This window comes from Taudactylus pleione, unplaced genomic scaffold (assembly GCF_031769625.1).
Source record: "Taudactylus pleione unplaced genomic scaffold, aTauple2 ptg000450l, whole genome shotgun sequence".
NCBI classification, from domain to species: Eukaryota; Metazoa; Chordata; class Amphibia; order Anura; family Myobatrachidae; genus Taudactylus; species Taudactylus pleione.
In genome coordinates, this window is record NW_028284852.1 from 75,733 (window position 1) to 95,769 (window position 20,037).

General features: G+C 44.1%; 1 protein-coding gene across 1 annotated transcript in view; it reads right to left on the reverse strand.

Annotated features, from left to right (window-relative positions):
- LOC148505570 (trafficking protein particle complex subunit 9) overlaps nt 1–20,037 on the reverse strand; it is a 361,954-nt gene that overhangs the window by 32,928 nt on the left and 308,989 nt on the right. The window contains exon 19 of the mRNA XM_088448050.1: nt 8,233–8,343. Within this exon, the coding sequence (XP_088304176.1) occupies nt 8,233–8,343 (111 nt within the window). The remainder of the gene's footprint in view (nt 1–8,232; nt 8,344–20,037) is intronic.

Below are 20,037 nucleotides of genomic sequence, written 5' to 3' on the forward strand. Positions count from 1 at the left end.
GCTCTGATAGAGTGGCCATCGGGTTCTTGGTCACCTCCCTGACTAGGGCCCTTCTCCCACAATCGCTCAGTTTAGACGGTCGGCCAACTCTAGCAAGAGTTCTGGTTGTGCCTAACTTCTTCCATTTACGGATGATAGAGGCCACTGTGCTCATTGGGACCTTCAAAGCAGCAGATATTTTTCTGTAACCTTCCCCAGATTTGTGCCTCGAGACAATCCTGTCTCGGAGATCTACAGGCAATTCCTTGGACTTCATACTTGGTTTGCGCTCTGACATGTACTGTCAAGTGTGGGACCTAATATAGACAGGTGTATGCCTTTCAAAATCATATCCAATCAACTGAATTTACCACGGGTGTACTCCAATTAAGCTATAGGAACATCTCAAGGATGATCAGTGGAAACAGGATGCACCTGAGCTCAAGTTTGAGCTTCATGGCAAAGGCTGGGAATACTTATGTACATGTGATTTCTTAGCTGTTGTTTTTTTCATTATTAAATATGCAAAAATCTCAAAAAAAACCTCTGTACATTATGGGGAATTGTGTGTAGAATTTTGAGGACAAAAATTAAATTATTCCATTTTGGAATAAGGCTGTAATATAACAAAATGTGGTAAAAGTGAAGCGCTGTGAATACTTTCCGGATGCACAGTATAGCAGTGTATGACCCAAGAATCACTGCAAAGCAAAATAATGACCGCATTCATAGAAACATTATTGCAAACATCAGTAAATGCTATTGGAACCTGAACAGCACCGTACTGTATATAATCAGTTTACGACCGATGCAACAGGCCGCCATGAAGTTCAGCCCAAGTGCCCAGATTTCAGTCTATCTGGGTGAAATGTGTGGCTATATAGGACTATGATCCTTTTGTTTTTCTATACTGTGTGTACGGATTAATTCTAACTATCATTGTCTATTTTAGGTTTACTGTAGACTATACTCAGCATATAAATACATGTAGCACCGGACTTCTATAACTAGAGCCTATAGATACACAACCTTCCACAACCGAAAACCCACCCTATCCACTAGCCATCCATTGCACCCTGTGCTGACAAATTGCCTCCACTTAATAGATGCTGGCCCAAGGCACAAGCCTACTTTGTCTAATGGTAAATACAGCATTGGATATAGCTTCACACAGATTATTACTAAATGTGAGATATGCTTAGTGGGGGTAAAAAAAAATGAAGACCCCTGAGAGCCTGAGACCAGGGCACTATGAAAAAGTAATGTTCTGCCGAGCACTTTTAAAGTCGCCCAACTTTGCTTTTAAATCAGCTGCAGGTTCTCCGTAACTGTACGGTGTACATACCAGACCAAGGGGCCGAACCTCTCCCCAAGATTCATTTTAGCAGAGTGAGTTGTAACTGTGTAAAACTCAATGAACATGTTATAAAGTCCAAACTCAAATACCCCCAAGGTGTAAGGACAGGGAGACTGATTCTCACAGCTGTCAGCCAGATCAGTAAGCTGTGGAAGATGTCAATATACCACAAGGCTGAGCAAAAAGCAATGTTACTCTAAGCTACAGACACTGGGATAAGGGTCCGCTAACTGGGGATAGAATTACATCAAACCATTGGACACCCAACTACTGAGCTCTGAGAGGTCAATGACGCAGTCACAGCTGGTTCTGGCCTGACAGGTCCAAGTCCTCCCTTTCTCTGGAGCTTAATCATTAGAAACCAGCCACACTCCGTCCGTCCGGTGGGTGCAGCAGTCCATGTCCGTATGAAAACCTTTACTTGAAATTTAGTAAGATCTGCTCTAGGGGGTAAATTTACTAAGATGGGAGTTCTATTAAGAAGTGATGTTGCCCATAGCAACCAATAAGATTCCAGGTATTATCTTCTAGAAGGTGCTAGATAAATGAGAAGTAGAATCTGATAGGTTGCTATGGGAAACATCAATTCTTAAATAGAACTTAGTAAATTTACCCCTAGGACTCTTAATATTGGCAGCTAACAGGATGCTACAGGTGACTTCTATGGACTGAGAGAAGTGTATGTCACAGCGATGTCTGCTATCAGTTAGACCAGAGGTTCTCAAACTCGGTCCTCAGGACCCCACACGGGTCACGTTTTCCAGGTCTCTTAGTAGGTGCACAGGTGTACTCATTACTCACTGACACATTTTAAAAGATCCAAAGGTGAAGCTAATTATTTCACTAGTGATTCTGTGAGACCTGGAAAATATGCACTGTTTGAGGTCCTGAGGACCGAGTTTGAGAACCTGTGAGTTAAGGCCTCCATACATCAGCAATTGCCTGCAGCAATCGTGCAATTTGCAATCGATTGTGTATAAAATCTTTCCGTTTTTCAATCGATTGCAGATTGCAGAATTGCCACAATGATTGAAAAAGGGAAAGATTTTTATACACAATCGATTGCAAATTGCACGATTGCTGCAATCAATTGCTGATGTATGGGGGCCTTTAGACCATACATGAAACATGCAGATGTGCCTAAACTACTGTACCAAGTGTTGCCTGTCTATCATAAGGCACCTGGTAAGGTAACAATGCAAACATTATAGTGATAGACAACGGCTGGCGTCCTGTATTTTCAGATTTCACTGTTCTGTATCTGGACAAGTTTAAGACATAGTTAAATGCCAACTTGCATTGCTAAAAGAAACTGACGAAGCAGAAAAATCAGAAGGGAACCAAATATATGAAAGCGTTATATAATTGTATATTTTTTATTTATTTTTTTACTGCAAAACTGTTCATAGATTTTCCAACACTGCCCTCTCTGGCTCCTGCCTTACAACTCAGCCACGTTCTAACACAGAACTTTACATCGTCACCAAAATAACTCTAAGGGGCACATTCAATTAGGTGCTAAAAGTCCCGTACTTTTCGCATGCCGGACTTTGCGCCGACATCGCTGGTTTTCAGTGTGAAAAGATATCATGCTCGTCCCCGCTTATCCCCGTATTCAATTAGAAATCAGCGAAAACGGGACCAGACGAAACTAACGTACGAAAAGTCCTGTCAGAATTGGTGGAAATCAGCCTGACACCCCCCAAAAAATGCACTGACATTGGGGATCACTATAGATACCCCCGAATAGGCCTACTGAAAGTATTTGGGGTTCTTAAATAATCTCAATAGCTGCTATTTAGCGTCTCTGCAGAAGTGGTGAAGAATAGCATTTAGCAGTTTTTTTGGTGAAAATAAGTAGTCCCAGCAAATTTGGGGTACATGAAAATGGGTGCAAGCATATTTTAAAGTTGCTAAAGTGAACTTTAAAAAAATCCACCTGCCGCAACCACCTGCAAACGTAATACCTGGGGCATATTGGGAGGCCCCCCTGGTGTCTATTTCACTAGTTTTTAAATATGTCCCCCAACTTTGGACTTATTTGCCCCCAAAATGAAAGTACTTTTTTTGGGGTGATTTAAAGTATTTTTTAAACTTTTTTTTGACGCAGTTTACCTTACAGGGACTGTCCCAAGGCTGCAGGGGGGTTTTCTGAGGTTTGCACCCCAAAACGCCAATTCTGCACTTTTTTATCGACAACTATTCATAGGCAAAACTTTTTCGAAGGTTCCAATGCATTGAATTTCCACTCCAGCGAAAAGTATCCGGAATTGAATACGGAGGAACTTTTCGCATGGCGAAATGACGTCACTCGTGATACTTTTACGCAGAAAACGGCTTTTCGCATCTAATCGAATACGGCCCTAAGGTTCTTTGGAGAGCACATAACCTATCCCTGAATGTAACGGTTTTCTAGCACTTCTATTTCTACAAAGGATGACTGTTCTTACCCTGTATTGTACAATATATAAATTCGGACACAAGTATTTCTGCAAATATGGATATAATGATGCAAACTTCATAATTAGCCTTAAACAATTGCCATGAAAAACTGGGCAATGCATTACAGAGTGGAAACACGTGCGGGTCCCTAAATCCACAGGGGTCGATGCAATTTGGTGCGAACTGCGTTCTGGAGCACGATCCCGCATCACCCTGCATTGCAGATTTTTGCCCGACCCCCCACAGAGGTGCTCTCAAAAATCTGCAATTTCACCTCGATTTCTGGGGTACTAGCACAAATACGCGCACCCACATCACGCCCTGTAGGTGAAATGAATACATATTTCTCCCACGTAGACGTAAACCTGTAAAACAATTTTCCTTTCATATAAAACATTTATATATGGTGCGGATCCTTGTTGCTAGATAAACTGTCAGCTATGGGCTGTAATATGGATGTCACCGATGTACGACGCTAGTCCTTAGGAAGTGCTAAGTATAAGATGGTAGCGCTGAGACTTATTTTACATGCTGAAATGGCTCTTTCAGGCACTCAGGATAAAAATGGACGTTTAAGAAGTATGACCTTTGCGGGGAGCGACATAATGAGACGTTGCTTCTCCATCGCAGGCCGGGGAAAATTTCCAGCTCTTCAGTTTAAAGCAGCCTCTTCTATTTTTAGTATTGGCAAGATGCGAGAAATGGCTTTTACTGGATTAGAATTAAACCTCAGCTGCTTAATGTACAGATTAAAGGAGGAAATTAAAGGGGAGATAGAACTGAGACACTTGTACATTGCAGATTCCTATCTAATGTAAGAGGACTGGCGGACAATGTTACAATTACTTTTATGTATCAGAAGAGGCACATACAGACAATATCTCCATCGGTTACATGCACACAGATCTATGGACCTGATTCAGAGCCGGACGCTATTTGCGAAGGGTCGTTCAGAATAAGGGTCCGGCTATTTAAATTGAGCGCTCGCTCATTGCGGTGTGTTGACGCCTCTATGTCTGAGCGAGCGAACAAAACATGCGCTCGCTATTTTGTAAAGACGCCCCCTGGCCGTTCGCATCACACGTCATCTCCGCTATTTATTTGATTAATCGAGTACATCGAAAGGCGTCTGAACTGCTCGCAGTGCTTGTGGTAGGATTTACTTCCCGCAATCACTGCGAGCAGTTCAGGCTAAAAGACAACCAAGTGACGTGGTCGATGACGCTCCTTTACTAATTATGCACTCCCATTAATTGCCCGTTTTGACCGTTAGGCACGCCTGCGTTCGGATCTCCACTCCCCATTTTCAAGCACCTTCCCCTGTTACCACCCACAAACGCCTCATCCTGTCACTCAAATTAGCAGCCCCTCGCTGTTTTGCGAGCGCACGATTTCCGACCGCAATGACTGGTTGGCGCATGCGCATTACGACCCATACACATGCGCAGTTTATCGAACATCGCTCGGTGCGAACGAGCGGCCGCTTACGAGAGGCTCTGAATCAGGCCCAATGTCTCCTGTTACCTCCATATGATCAGTATCCTAATAGACCTACAGATGTGTACATCTTAAACAGCCCGTCTAGTTGTGCCATGCTGCGGCATATGTACGTGCAAAATGCTACGTTACAGTATCACAGCCGCTGACACTGTAACGTAGCATGTCACATGCAGATCCACCGCACTCGCGCACAGAACATAGGCATGCCGCATATCATTCTAATCAGCAGAAGCTGCTCACGCGTCTTACTCTCATCTTTTTGTGAATAAGACGCATTTGAAGGTAAAAAGTCGCACGGGACCCACGCGTTATGTTTAACGCTACTTTTAGCTCATAGAGGTAAGATCTGGACACATCTGTATAGACAGGCAAGAAGAGGCAGATCTAATGTCTAATTTGCTTCTTTTAAAGCAGATAGGCACTATATATAAAGGAGCTCCCACCTCCAGGAACGGACTGGGGCAGCCCTGGCGGTCCGCCTAATGTGTGCGGCCGCAAAAAGGGGTGTGGCCTTGCTCAAGAGGGGCGTGGCCTCTCTACACACCCCCCGTCTTTCGGTGTCCCAGCCACGCAGAGCGCCAAGAGGCCGGAGCTGCTCGGACGGGGTTCGCAGCCGAATTGGCCCATCTTTAACTTCATTTAGATGTAGATCCTTTCTGTTGCTTACATGGCACATGTAGAGTCATGGAGGGAATTAAGAAAAGTTGTAGTAAGAGTTGATGCTGTGTGTGTGTGTGTGTGTGTGTGGTATATTATGTCTACAATCACAATGTCGACATTCATTAGGTCGTAATGTCGGCATTGAACACGTTGCCTTGTTCATAATGCCGACACCAATGCAATGTCAACGGTACATTGACCATGTCGACACCAATGTAATGTCAACGGTACATTGACCATGTCGACACCAATGTAATGTCAACGGTACATTGACCATGTCGACACCAATGTAATGTCAACAGTACATTGACCATGTCGACACCAATGTAATGTCAACGGTACATTGACCATGTCGACACCAATGTAATGTCGACAATGTATTTTTTTGTTGTAACTCTATCCCTAGCTTTAATGGCAATCCTAACTATAAAGGTAACCCTAATGGAAATGTCGACATTTTTCAGGTGTCCACATTAATGACATTAGCATTTTAGCCAAGTTGATATTCTGCTGTCGGCAGTCTGAATGTTGCCATTGTGACTGGTGATTTACTGACTGCATATCGATGCTATCATTATGTGCTGCAAATCCTTCAGATTATCACGCCAGTAACTAATCCCTAACGTGAGCCGGTTCTAAGGTTAACACCAGGTACAGACATTGTATTTCGGATGTAATGCCCGACGGACAAACACCTTCCCCTGTGCTTTTCCCACCAGCTGAGCCGTATTTACACACAGCGCATGGTAATTGTTTGCTGTTGCTGATTTTAACCAACATAAATACTACTTTAGATTAACCAACCTACTTAATGCAGATCGGCACAATTAAAACTAATTTAGTTTATTGTATGCTCCTAACTACACCAAAGATAGATTCGGCATTAGGCAAATGGTGAATAAAAATAGACTGGGATGATCAGGGTTGAGTAACAAGACTTCATTTAATGACAGTAACCATTTAGGGCTGGAAACACAAGCGTTACTCTTCAAGCTCTTTAAAGGTGTATTGTATGTCTGTAAAACACTAATAAACCACATCTAAATGCTTCCCGTAGACTTTCATGGGAACATGTCTGGGTGCATGAATGAGGTTCAGCTTTCAAAATACAGCGTAACAGCAAAAAGAAAAGGGGACAGCATCACTGCTCCTGGAAGCCGAGAGGATATAGAGAGCGAATGGGCCAGACACCTACACAGAGAATACAGCTAAATCCCTATTCATGAACACACAGCCTATAAATTCTCTAGGGACCACTATATCATGTGTGTATATAAAGGACCAATTCTTCTACAGTGCGGGACGCTGCATCTTAGGGGGTGCCCCAGCACTGTTACATCCCCCGCATACTCGGTAATAAGTCTGTAGACCATAGGTCCAGCAGGGGATACGTACTGGTCAAGAACTGTACGATTAGGAGCCCCCTCAAAAGGGTCTACTTACCTCCCCACCGAGCCAAAGCACCATACAGGACCACTGCAGGGGTCAGTCCTAGACTGCACCGAAGCAGTGTGCATTCCTGGACATTAGTTTATAGCACCTATTTGACCAGCCTTGAGAAGCACTGTGTCTACTCCAATAAAGAGGTATTTGGTCCTACACATGAGCGTTTGCCTCCCCTTTGATTCATATACACCTGCCGCATTAGATACATTCCAGGTACATACCATCAGCCCCATCCACCACACCTTCCATCCACCCACCCAAAACATCACTCCACTATCCTTCTACATTGGGCATCGACCCCCAACCCTGCACAGACACCAGATCTGAGCACATGTGATACTTTATATTTCTATATAAAAGACCCATTTATCAAGAATCACATACTCAAAGTGATCTGGGCGGCGTGCTATCAGCGCCCATGATTGCATTGCAGTATGCGATAATGTTGCCTGAATGTATCAAATAGCTTACGCAGGGACAGGGGCGCCTGCGATGTGCTCGGGATGAAGTGGCCGCCTCATCGGTCTCTTCACTCCTCTTTCGGGGGTTCCTGCGCTTGCGCGGTCTACTATCTTCTATTTTAGACAAACGCTTCAGTTTTGGGCCACAGTGCATAAGGACCATTCCTGTAATGAGGATATTGCTACCTTCAGAGAATTCTATTGTCAGGGAAAATGCATTTATTTGTATTGGCCTTGTGACAACAGAGCTGCTGTGTAATTACAAAGGACTCCGGATCACAGAAATAGGCTTAATTATTGCCACATTTAGGGGTAACAGAAATATACAAACTTCTCCGCTAAGAATGTGGAGGTAGGAAGATGTACATACGCCGCCCCTGCACTTACCGCTGACACTCTCCTGCATGTAGAATGATATCTTCATTGTCCTTAGCACTAATGGCCAGTTCATGCTCTGTAGAGTTGAATACATCAAGGAGGAGATGGCACTGTCTGGTGCTGCATGAAACAAGAGACCGGCGTTATTAGGGAACGGATACAGAAACACAGAACAACGTAGAGAAGCATCATCAGTGTATGGATTCAGAAACAGAGAACAGAGTCATCAGGGAACGGATACAGAAACAGAGAACAGAGTCATCAGGGAGTGGATACAGAAACAGAGAACAGAGTAATCAGGGAATGGATTCAGAAACAGAGAACAGAGTCATCAGGGAATGGATACAGAAACAGAGAACAGACTCATCAGGGAATGGATACAGAAACAGAGAACAACCTACAGTAACATCATCAGTGTATGGATACAGAAACAGAGAACAGAGTCATCAGGGAATGGATACAGAAACAGAGAACAGAGTCATCAGAGAACGGATACAGAAACAGAGAACAGCATCATCAGTGTATGGATACAGAAACAGAGAACAGAGTCATCAGGGAATGGATACAGAAACAGATAACAGAGTCATCACGGAACGGATACAGAAACAGAGAACAGCATCATCAGTGTATGGATACAGAAACAGAGAATAGAGTCATCAGGGAACGGATACAGAAACAGAGAACAGCATCATCAGTGTATGGATACAGAAACAGAGAACAGAGTCATCAGGGAATGGATACAGAAACAGAGAACAGAGTCATCACGGAACGGATACAGAAACAGAGAACAGCATCATCAGTGTATGGATACAGAAACAGAGAACAGAGTCATCAGGGAATGGATACAGAAACAGATAACAGAGTCATCACGGAACGGATACAGAAACAGAGAACAGCATCATCAGTGTATGGATACAGAAACAGAGAATAGAGTCATCAGTGTATGGATACAGAAACAGAGAACAGCATCATCAGTGTATGGATACAGAAACAGAGAACAGAGACATCAGGGAATGGATACAGAAACAGATAACAGAGTCATCACGGAACGGATACAGAAACAGAGAACAGCATCATCAGTGTATGGATACAGAAACAGAGAATAGAGTCATCAGGGAACGGATACAGAAACAGAGAACAGCATCATCAGTGTATGGATACAGAAACAGAGAACAGAGTCATCAGGGAACGGATACAGAAACAGAGAACAGCATCATCAGTGTATGGATACAGAAACAGATAACAGAGTCATCACGGAACGGATACAGAAACAGAGAACAGCATCATCAGTGTATGGATACAGAAACAGAGAACAGAGTCATCAGGGAACGGATACAGAAACAGAGAACAGCATCATCAGTGTATGAATACAGAAACAGAGAACAGAGTCATCAGAGAATGGATACAGAATCAGGGAACAGAGTCATCAGGGAATAGATACAGAAACAGAGAACAGAGTCATCAGGGAATTGATACAGGGAACAGAGTCATTAAGGAACAGATACAGAAACAGAGAACAGAGTCATCAGGGAACAGATACAGAAACAGAGAACAGAGTCATCAGGGAATGGATACAGAAACAGAGAACAGAGTCATCAGGGAATGGATACAGAAACAGAGAACAGAGTCATCAGGGAATGGATATATAAACAGAGCCATCAGGGAACGGATACAGAAACAGAGAACAGAGTCATCAGGGAACGGATACAGAAACAGAGTAATCAGGGAACGGATAAAGAACAAAACAGAGTCATCAGTGTATGCATACAGAAACAGGGAACAGAGTCATCACGGAACGGATACAGAAACAGAGAACAGCATCATCAGTGTATGGATACAGAAACAGAGAACAGAGTCATCAGGGAACGTATACAGAAACAGAGAACAGAGTCATCAGGGAATAGATACAGAAACAGAGAACAGAGTCATCAGGGAATAGATACAGAAACAGAGAACAGAGTCATCAGGGAACGGATACAGAAACAGAGAACAGACTAATCAGGGAATGGATACAAAAACAGGGAACAGAGTCATCAGGGAATTGATACAGGGAACAGAGTCATTAAGGAACAGATACAGAAACAGAGAACAGAGTCATCAGGGAACAGATACAGAAACAGAGAACAGAGTCATCAGGGAATGGATATATAAACAGAGCCATCAGGGAACGGATACAGAAACAGAGAACAGAGTCATCAGGGAACGGATACAGAAACAGAGTAATCAGGGAACGGATAAAGAAACAAAACAGAGTCATCAGTGTATGCATACAGAAACAGGGAACAGAGTCATCAGGGAACGGATACAGAAACAGAGAACAGCATCATCAGTCAATGGATACAGAAACAGAGAACAGAGTCATCAGGGAACGGATACAGAAACAGAGTCATCAGGGAACAAATACAGAAACAGAGAACAAAGTGAACAGGGAATAGACACAGAAACGGACACCAGCATCAGTCATGTATGTAAAGTATGAACATTTCCTCTTATCACCACCATACATATACACCTTGCCAATCACAGCACTGCATACAGATAAATATATTTTAAAATGTATTATTTCTTGGGACAGGTCCCTACTAAGTCCCAGCACTGGTCGCTACAGCTGCAGGCCCTGTGCTAGATCCCAGATGTAAGCTGCTATCACTACAGGACATGACACAGTTGCAGGTTTCCGCTCGTCTCTATATGGGAGAAGCCCAGGAGGGCTGGAGTAATAAAGTCCATGAAATGTTTTAGTGACTACAGCTCACGGCCAGGAAGCAGCAGGAAAGTGCACAAAAAATAATAGACTAAATAAAACTGCCAACCTACAATCGTTGCCTCATCTGCCTGCTCTCTATATTTCCTACACAACACCTATGGCACATGTGTGCATCAGTATACAGATTATCCTCTCACTGTGTTATGGCGTCATTACATAATGATCTAGTTAAACCTAATTTATTATAATGTATTAATATATCGCCAACACACTGGTCGCTCCATCCTAGTGCCGAACAGATGACTCTCTTACATAGAGGGCGCTGCACCATAATAGGAACATGGAGCAGATGTTCCCATCGCACCCCTCCCCCCCCCCCCCCCCCCCCGAAAGCCCTGTGCTACAGCTCAGACATTGTCACTATAATCCATTACTGGATGTACAGTATGATACATGAACATGATAGACATCAAAAGTGATGACTTGGTCTCCAAATTCCCCAGACATCATTCCGATCGAGCATCTGTGGGATGTGCTGGAAAAACAAGCCCGAGCCATGGAGGCTGCACCGCGCAATTTACAGGTCTTATAGGATCTGCTGCTAACGTATTGGTGCCAGATACTACGGGACACCTTCAGAGGTCTTGTGGAGTCCATGCCTCCACGGGTCAGAGCTGTTTTGGTGGCACGAGGGGGCCTACTCAATATTAGGCAGGTGGATTTAATGCTATGGGTGATCTGTATATATATATATACACACACACACACACACACACACAATGCTGTCACGCCTGAGGATTCGTTTGGGCTGGAACAGGCAAGGGAGGCTGAAGAGGAGACTTGAGGAGAGGTGTGAATAAACCTAGGTGGCTCGAACCAGGACTTCCTCATCCAGGGCAGTAACTAGGGTAGTGCGGCATTGGCCCTGTCAATTTTCTGTTTATTAACATTCTCAATTGTAGCTTCCTCTTATTTCATCCCCAGCATCTCCTGGCCTCCTCTCTCTCTTCCCTGGCCCTTCCCTATGAGGCCATAGCCCTTTATTGGGTGCGCTATCTCCCTATTTGAAAAATTGGGGTGGCGCCAATGCTCTTTTTGGCACAGGTAACCAAAGAGTCTAGTTACGGCTCATCTTTTGCTGTGAGGAGGTAGAGGAGCTGCAGAGGATGATGGGCCCAAAGGTGAGAACAAGAATGGAATGTTTTTATTAAACAGCAGGTTGGAATGAGAACTGGAGATGATACTGAATGAATGAGCAGAATCGGATTGGGACCGATGATGCTGGATTGAGAGCTGGATCGGTTTGAGACCGATGTTGACGATTGAAGAACTTGATGGATTTGACCAATGTTGAAGAATTTCATTGATACGAGTCAGATATTAATGAATTGATAAACGATTGGGACCGATGTTGGAGAACTTAATTAATATGAGTCCAATGTTGGAAGCATCGAATCAGATCAATTGTTGGAGATATTGGCTGGAACCGATGGTGGCTGTAAGAACAAGTCTCAGTGGTAAAAACCAGACTGGTGTGCAAGATGATATAGGAGACTTGTTTACTAGATCTAGGAACTGGATATAACGGACTGGGGGCCTGATTCAGCAGTACAGTGATTATCGGGAATCTACACGTGCGCAGGACCCATTCTACAAGTGTGCAGAATGGGTCCTGCGTAGTCGCACGCAGACCCTTGAATGCCTCTGCCTTACTGACAAGCAGAGGAATTTAAGGGGCGGTGCGGGTGGCGGCCGGCGTTCCCGGAAACCGGGCGAGTCCGCCCCATTTTCCGGGAGTGTCAAGCCCAGGATCTGCGTTGATTAACGCAGTGTCCTGGGCTCGTAGGCCAGCCAGCCTGAGTAAGCTGAGGCTTACTCAGCTGGCTGGAGGCCCGGTGCCCTTCACCATCACGACCACCGATGGTCTCGATGGTGATCAAAGCCTGCAACCTTCATCACAGTGCTGGGATCGCAAATGCGCAGGGGGTGTCATACATATGCTACATTTACATAAAAGCAAGGATCGCAATTGCAAAGCTGCCTGCGTGCATACATCATATATCTATAGCCTGCGTGCATACATCATATCTATAGCCTGCGTGTATACATCATATATCTATAGCCTGCGTGCATACATCATATATCTGTACTGGCAACAGAGGCCAGTCTGGAAATAGAATTTGTAGGATAGGTTCCCAAGGGATTGGATGCTGCGGTCAGCTGGTCTGGGAGCAACGCTATGAGTGGATGAAGAGCGTCAGGTGACAGAGTCCAATATGGCTCTGCCCATACTGTGGTTTAGGAGGGAACTCTGGACACTGAGCAGACGGGGCAGGAGGAGCACAGACAGACCTCAGCACAAGCCGGAAGCGATGTGCAGCTTGAGCGGACCTCTGTGCTATCCTGGTCAAGCACCGGAGTGGTAGGAAATTGGTTTTAATAGTCCGCAGCGTGACGTATACATATATATGTAGCAGTACCTTGCCCGTATTTTAGCTGCTATTGTTATCTCTAGCTATAAATTACTGACAACTGCTGTTGATTTCTTGATAACTAATACTGACAACAGCTGCTATATCCTTCTGCTGGGCGGTGTCATTATCGGCTCCCTTGCTCCACATTTGTGGGGGCTGCCCAGCTCTAATCCCTTTCTGGGAAGTAGTGCGAGCTCTGGGCCTGATTCAGAGCCGGATGCTCTTTAAGAGCGCTCGCTCTGAATCAGGGCGTCCCTGTTTTTTGTTTTTAAAGACGGCCTCCAGGCCGCTCGCATAGCTGTGGGTGACCCACAGCTTTAGCGAGTGGCCAGGTGATGGTCGCGATGGTCACGGCCATCGGGGAATGCGATGAGACCCTCGTGGTAGGGTCTCGTTCCCGCTAGCTCCAGTGAGCTTTCAGCTCTAATAGAGCTGGAAGCTCACCCACTGACATCACTCGTGATGTCAGTGGTGCAGCCCCCAAACGGCAGGCGTTCCTTCGGGAACGCCTCCGTTTGGCCAGCCACCCCTGCCCGCCTCCAAAACGGGGCAAGCTGTCAATCACAATCGACAACTGCCCCACTTTGGTGCGAGACCAGTAGCAACGGAGTGCCCGTCGCTGGCCAGGTCTCGTGCATGCGTACGCCGGAGCCGGCTCCGGCGTGCGCATGCACAGTGGGAGACCATCGACCCGCTTGCGAGCGCTGTGCGCTCGCGAGCGGGTCTGAATCAGGCCCTCTGTCAGCAGAGGTAATGGGACACCCCGACTGACCCTTGAACTTGAACACTGGGTCCATAAACGCTGCTCTAACTTCTTCACTGCACTGCTAAAATGGTTATTCCCGCCCACCGGAGGTCCACCTCCCCACCCACACTCCATAGTTTGATAGATTGGATCATTACACTTGGCCACGCATGACCTCTTATCGGGGTCTGATGAATGTGAGGAATTCTGTGCCGCCTGGGGACCCTGGTTGGAATGTAAAGAATCTGGGAGCCATGTTACTGCGAGTCTCTGTGCTAAGGCGTGTATCCTCCATCAGTGTGTCAGGATGCCCGTAAGCCCTGACTAGACACCTCCTGATCATCTACTCTCTATTATTCATGACTTGACCCTCCTTACTATCCCCCCTTATGCTGGGCCTTTTGAATCGCTGACTCCCTGCGGCTACGCAGGGTGATGCTGTACTTCGTACATGTCTTAGAATGAGCCCTTTTGTCCTCGTTCAGCTGGTTTACATGCACCTGTCTGTTTGCACGGTTGTACCTGTCTACGTTGTCACTTCTATGTGAATAATTCAATTAAAAAATAAAAAAAAACACAATAGGGAAAAAAAAATATTTTGTCAACTCCGTTTAAGTGATCAGGAGAGTTTCCCGCTGAGCGGGTCCATTTTTCTATTACACCCTCAGACAGCTTCGGCTGACTAAGCAGCATGACGCCATTCCCCTGCAATGCCATCTTTTATTCTGTTGAGTAAATTGCTTCTAGCGTAATTGAACTTTTTGCTGTCATAATCAGATGTGCAGGAGAATAAATCCCACAGAGCTCCATTGTTGAAGCAGAATTCATTTGACCTCCATCCTTCCTCTGTGGAGATTATTGGAGGCGGCCATTTTGTGGGCTGAAGCATTTTTCATGGAAATGCTATAAAATCAGCGCACTTGTAAAGGCAGGCTCTGGTCACTGGATCGTAACACTAAGCCAGTATACTAATGAGTACTGATGTGGCCCGTCCATTTAAAGGTTTTATTTACTTGATTACCAGCACTTGTGAAGGAGAGAACCTGACGACGGCTTAATTCCTGAAAGTGTGTAATTAGTCCGTGGTTATTACGCTAAGCCTCTACATCGTTTATTGAATGGAAAATTAAGGAAAAACCTCACTTTGCTTTTAAAAACTACGGTGAAACCATACATGACACATATAACTGAACAATTTTTATTTAATTAGGAAATATCTTTTAACCAATTTTTATTACTTTAAAAGCACTATACACAGCACAAACAGCAACGTTTTTATTTGCATATAAAATTTAGACATCGGCCAATAAAAAGGTCAAAACCTCTCAGCGTTTAATTGAATATAATCCTTTTCTAAGGCACAACTGAAACCTGTGACCGCTGGATTAGGCATGACCATATGTAGAAATTGGGCTGCAAATGGACCAAACTCGTGGTGCATTTCTATGATTTTGGTTTCACCGACCGCATCAATTCTCTCAGCTAGACATACAATGACTATAACAAACATTAGCTGCCCTATGGCCTCCCATTGGTTATTTTGGAGCTGGATGACTGGACCTAGGGCCCGATTCAGAGCCGCTCGTAAGCGGCCGCTCGTTCGCTCCGAGTGATGTTTGCCCAACTGCGCATGCGTACGGATCGTTATACGCATGCGCGAACCAGTCAGTGCGGTCAAAATTCATGTGCTCGCAAAATAGCGAATGCCTGATAATTTGAGTGACAGGAGTAGGCGTATGTGGGTGGTAACAGGGGAAGGTGCTTGAAAACGGGGAGTGGAGATCCGAACGCAGGCGTGCAGAAAAGTTCAAAGTGGGCGTTTTAAGGGTGTGCATAATTTAAACAGCAGCGTCATTGACCACGTCACTGGTTTATTTTATAGCCAGAACTGCTCGCAAAATTGTGGTAGCAAAAACCAACCCCAAGAATAGCGAGCAGTTCATACTCTGGTCGATGTACTCGATTAATCAAATAAATAGCGGACATGACGTAGGATGCAAGCGGCCAGGGGGCGTTTTTTTTTAAAAAACGACCGCATGTTTTGTTCGCTCGTTCAGACCTAGAGGCATGAACAGACCGCAAAGAGCGAACGGTTGATTTGAATAGCCACCCCTATTTTCTGGACGAGCGAGAGCTAATTGCGTCCGGCTCTGAATCAGGCCCCTAGTTACTAAAATCTCCTTGCCGACGGAACAGTGTAAAAAAGGGGTGAGTCTAAGCAGGAAGTGTCCCGTAAAGTCAGGATGTGTTACAGGCTTTCTCTGCGTCACGGGAGAGCAGCACAGACGGTGTAATGGTTAGCATTAGTGCCTCACAGCACTGAGGTCGTGGGTTTGATTCCCACCATGGCCCTAACTGTGTGGAGTTTGAATGTTCTCCCTGTGCTTGCGTGGGTTTCCTCCCACACTCCAAACATATACTGGTAGGTTAATTGGCTCCCAACAGAAATTAACCCTAGTGTGTATGTGTGTGAGCATGTGATAGGGAATATAGAGTGTAAGCTCCACTCGGGCAGGGACTGATGTGAATGGCCGAATATTCTCTGTAAGCGCTGCGGAATATGTGTGCGCTATATAAGTAACTGGTAATAAATACTGTGGGCACTAATCTGTGTGAAATAGGACCCAATGGGCGAAGACTTTTGGGTTGCAGTTAACAGGCCGATCAGTCGATAGAGAAGGGTCTTTATATGGTTTAAGGTTCATCCTGACGTGGTAGGTGGGCAAACATCTTTGGCCAAATATGTAGTAAGAACCTTAATAGAAAACCATGTTAATTGAATGTTTATTATATATATTTTGATATTCAGTATTCTTAGTGCCTAGAGAGTGCATCTGCATTTCCCCCACTTTTGTCTGCTGTAGAACTACAAATCTCAGCAAGGTAGCACCTCTTATTGTGTTTAAATTAGGATGTGCAGCCCATCCCCCCCTTTTTCCTATGTATGTGTGTATTTCAGATACACTGGAAGGTGTGAGACCCCTTCTCCTGGGTTAGCACTCCTCTTACCTGCCCCAGGAGATAGTAATTAGTATTGATCCTGTGCATTGTAGTACACACATGTAATGGGAACTATTATAGGTAAGTCCTAGATACATTTATACAATGTGTCAGTATTAGGGATGTTAGGGACCCACCTGATGAGGTCACCTTGACGTGGTAGGTGGGCAAACATGTAGTAAGAACCTTAATAGAAAACCATGTTAATTGAGAGTTTATTATATATACAGTCAGGTCCATAAATATTTGGACATTGACAGAATTTTCATATTTTGGCCTCTATTCACCACCACAATGGCTTTGACATGAAACAAACAAAATATTCTTTAACTGCAGACTTTCAGATTTAATTTGAGGGTAATTACATCCAAATCGGGTGAACGGTGTAGGAATTACAACGGTTTCTATATGTGCCTCCCACTTTTTAAGGGGCCAAAAGTAATGGGACTATCAACTCAAAAGCTATTTCATGGACAGGTGTGGGCTATTCCCTCGTTATTTCATTATCAATTAAGCAGGTAAAAGGTCTGGAGTTGATTCTAGGTGTGACATTTGCATTTGGAATCAGTTGCTGTCAACTCTCAATATGAGATCCAAAGAGCTGTCACTATCAGTGAAGCAAGCCATCATTAGGCTGAAAAATCAAAACAATCCCATCAGAGAGATAGCAAAAACATTAGGTGTGGCCAAATCAACTGTTTGGAACATTCTTAAAAAGAAAGAACGCACCGGAGAGCTCAGCAACACCAAAAGACCCGGAAGACTACGGAAAACAACTGTGGTGGATGACAGAAGAATTATTTCCCTGGTGAAGAAAAACCCCTTCACAACAGTTGTCCAAATCAAGAACACTCTCTAGGAGGTAGATGTATATGTGTCAAAGTCAACAATCAAGAGAAGACTTTATAAGAGTGAATATAGAGCGTTCAGCACAAGATGCAAACCATTGGTGAGCCACAAAAACAGGAAGACCAGATTAGAGTTTGCCAAACAACATCTAAAAAAGCCATTACAGTTCTGGAACAACATCCTATGGACAGATGAGACAAAGATCAACTTGTACCAGAGTGATGGGAAGAGAAGAGAAGGAAAGGAACTGCTCATGATCCAAAACATACCAACTCATCAGTGAAGCATGGTGGTGGTAGTGTCATGGCGTGGGCATGTATGGCTGCCAATGGAACTGGTTCCCTTGTATTTATTGATGATATGACTGCTGACAAAAGCAGCAGTATGAATTCTGAAGTGTTTCAGGCAATATTATATGCTCATACTCAGTCAAATGCTTCAGAACTCATTGGACAGCGCTTCACAGTGCAGATGGACAATGACCCGAAGCATACTGCAAAAGCAACCAAAGAGTTTTTTAAGGCTAAAAAGTGGAATGTTATGCAATGGCCAAGTCAATCCCCTGACCTGAATCCGATTGAGCATGCATTTCACTTGATGAAGACAAAACTGAAGGGAAAATGCCCCAAGAACAAGCAGGAACTGAAGACATTTGCAGTAGAGGCCTGGCAGAGCATCACCAGGGATGAAACCCAGCGTCTGGTGATGTCTATGCGTTCCAGACTTCAGGCTGTAATTGCCTGCAAAGGATTTGCAACAAAGTATTAAAAAGTGAAAGTTAGATTTAGGATTCTTTAGTTTGTCCCATTACTTTTGGCCCCTTAAAAAGTGGGAGGCACATATAGAAACCGTTGTAATTCCTACACCGTTCACCTGATTTGGATGTAATTACCCTCAAATTAAATCTGAAAGTCTGCAGTTAAATCACATCTTGTTTGTTTCATTTCAAAGCCATTGTGGTGGTGAATAGAAGACAAAATATGAAAATACTGTCAATGTCCCAATATTTATGGACCTGACTGTATATTTTGATATTCAGTATTCTTAGTGCTTAGAGTGTGCATCTGCATACCCCCCTTTTTTTGCTGCTGTAGAACTACAAATCTCAGCAAGGTAGCACCTCTTATTGTGTTTAAATTAGGATGTGAACCCCAGCCCCCCCCTTTTTTCCTATGTTTTAGATGTAACAATAATTTGGGACTCCAACACCCTATGTATACTCTATCTATTGGGATTAGTTCCTGCTGAAATGAGCAATGAAAGTTGATTGTGTACAGGGTTGGTCCTCACGCTCCAACCATGGCGTTTTATGGTGAGTGTTTGTTTTGTCAGTTTTTTATTTTTCTTAAACTTTTAAAACCTACTTCTAAAAATATAAAAAAAAAACGAAAAAAAAAACTACTCAATAAAGTATAAAAAAAAAAGAAAAAAAGAGCCGAGATGAAAAACAAAAAAATTAAATAAATTCTATAACAAGTTAAAAAAACGGCAATTTTATTCCTAGGAAATGTACCATAGGTATATAATCTTATAGCACTTTTTGCGGGGTGGTGAGATTCCTGCTGCTGTAGTGCAATGCATCAGGAGACTGTCCCTGCGTTCAGCGGCCCATACACGGTGCGATCTGAAAACGTACGACACCTCGGTACGTTTTAAAATTCAGCCCGATGCATCTTACATGATTATTATCTATTACTATTATATTACTATTTAGCAGCATGATGGATCGCAAAGCTTATGGTTTTTCCATAAGATCTACGATGCCGATTTACAACGGCGGGGACGCGCATCGCCGTCGTACAGCGTGGCAAAACACACACGATATGCACGATTGATCGTTGCGATTAGCATTATACTGTATACGCATATACAGTATAATGTCATATGCGAATATGCATTTTTCTTGCTATCCTGATTTTGTTTAAACCTCCCTCTCCCCAGGGGCAAACGTAGGATTTTTACAGGGGAGTTTCCACACACATACATAAAATATATACAGTACACACACACAAATATATACACACACATACGTAAGTCAT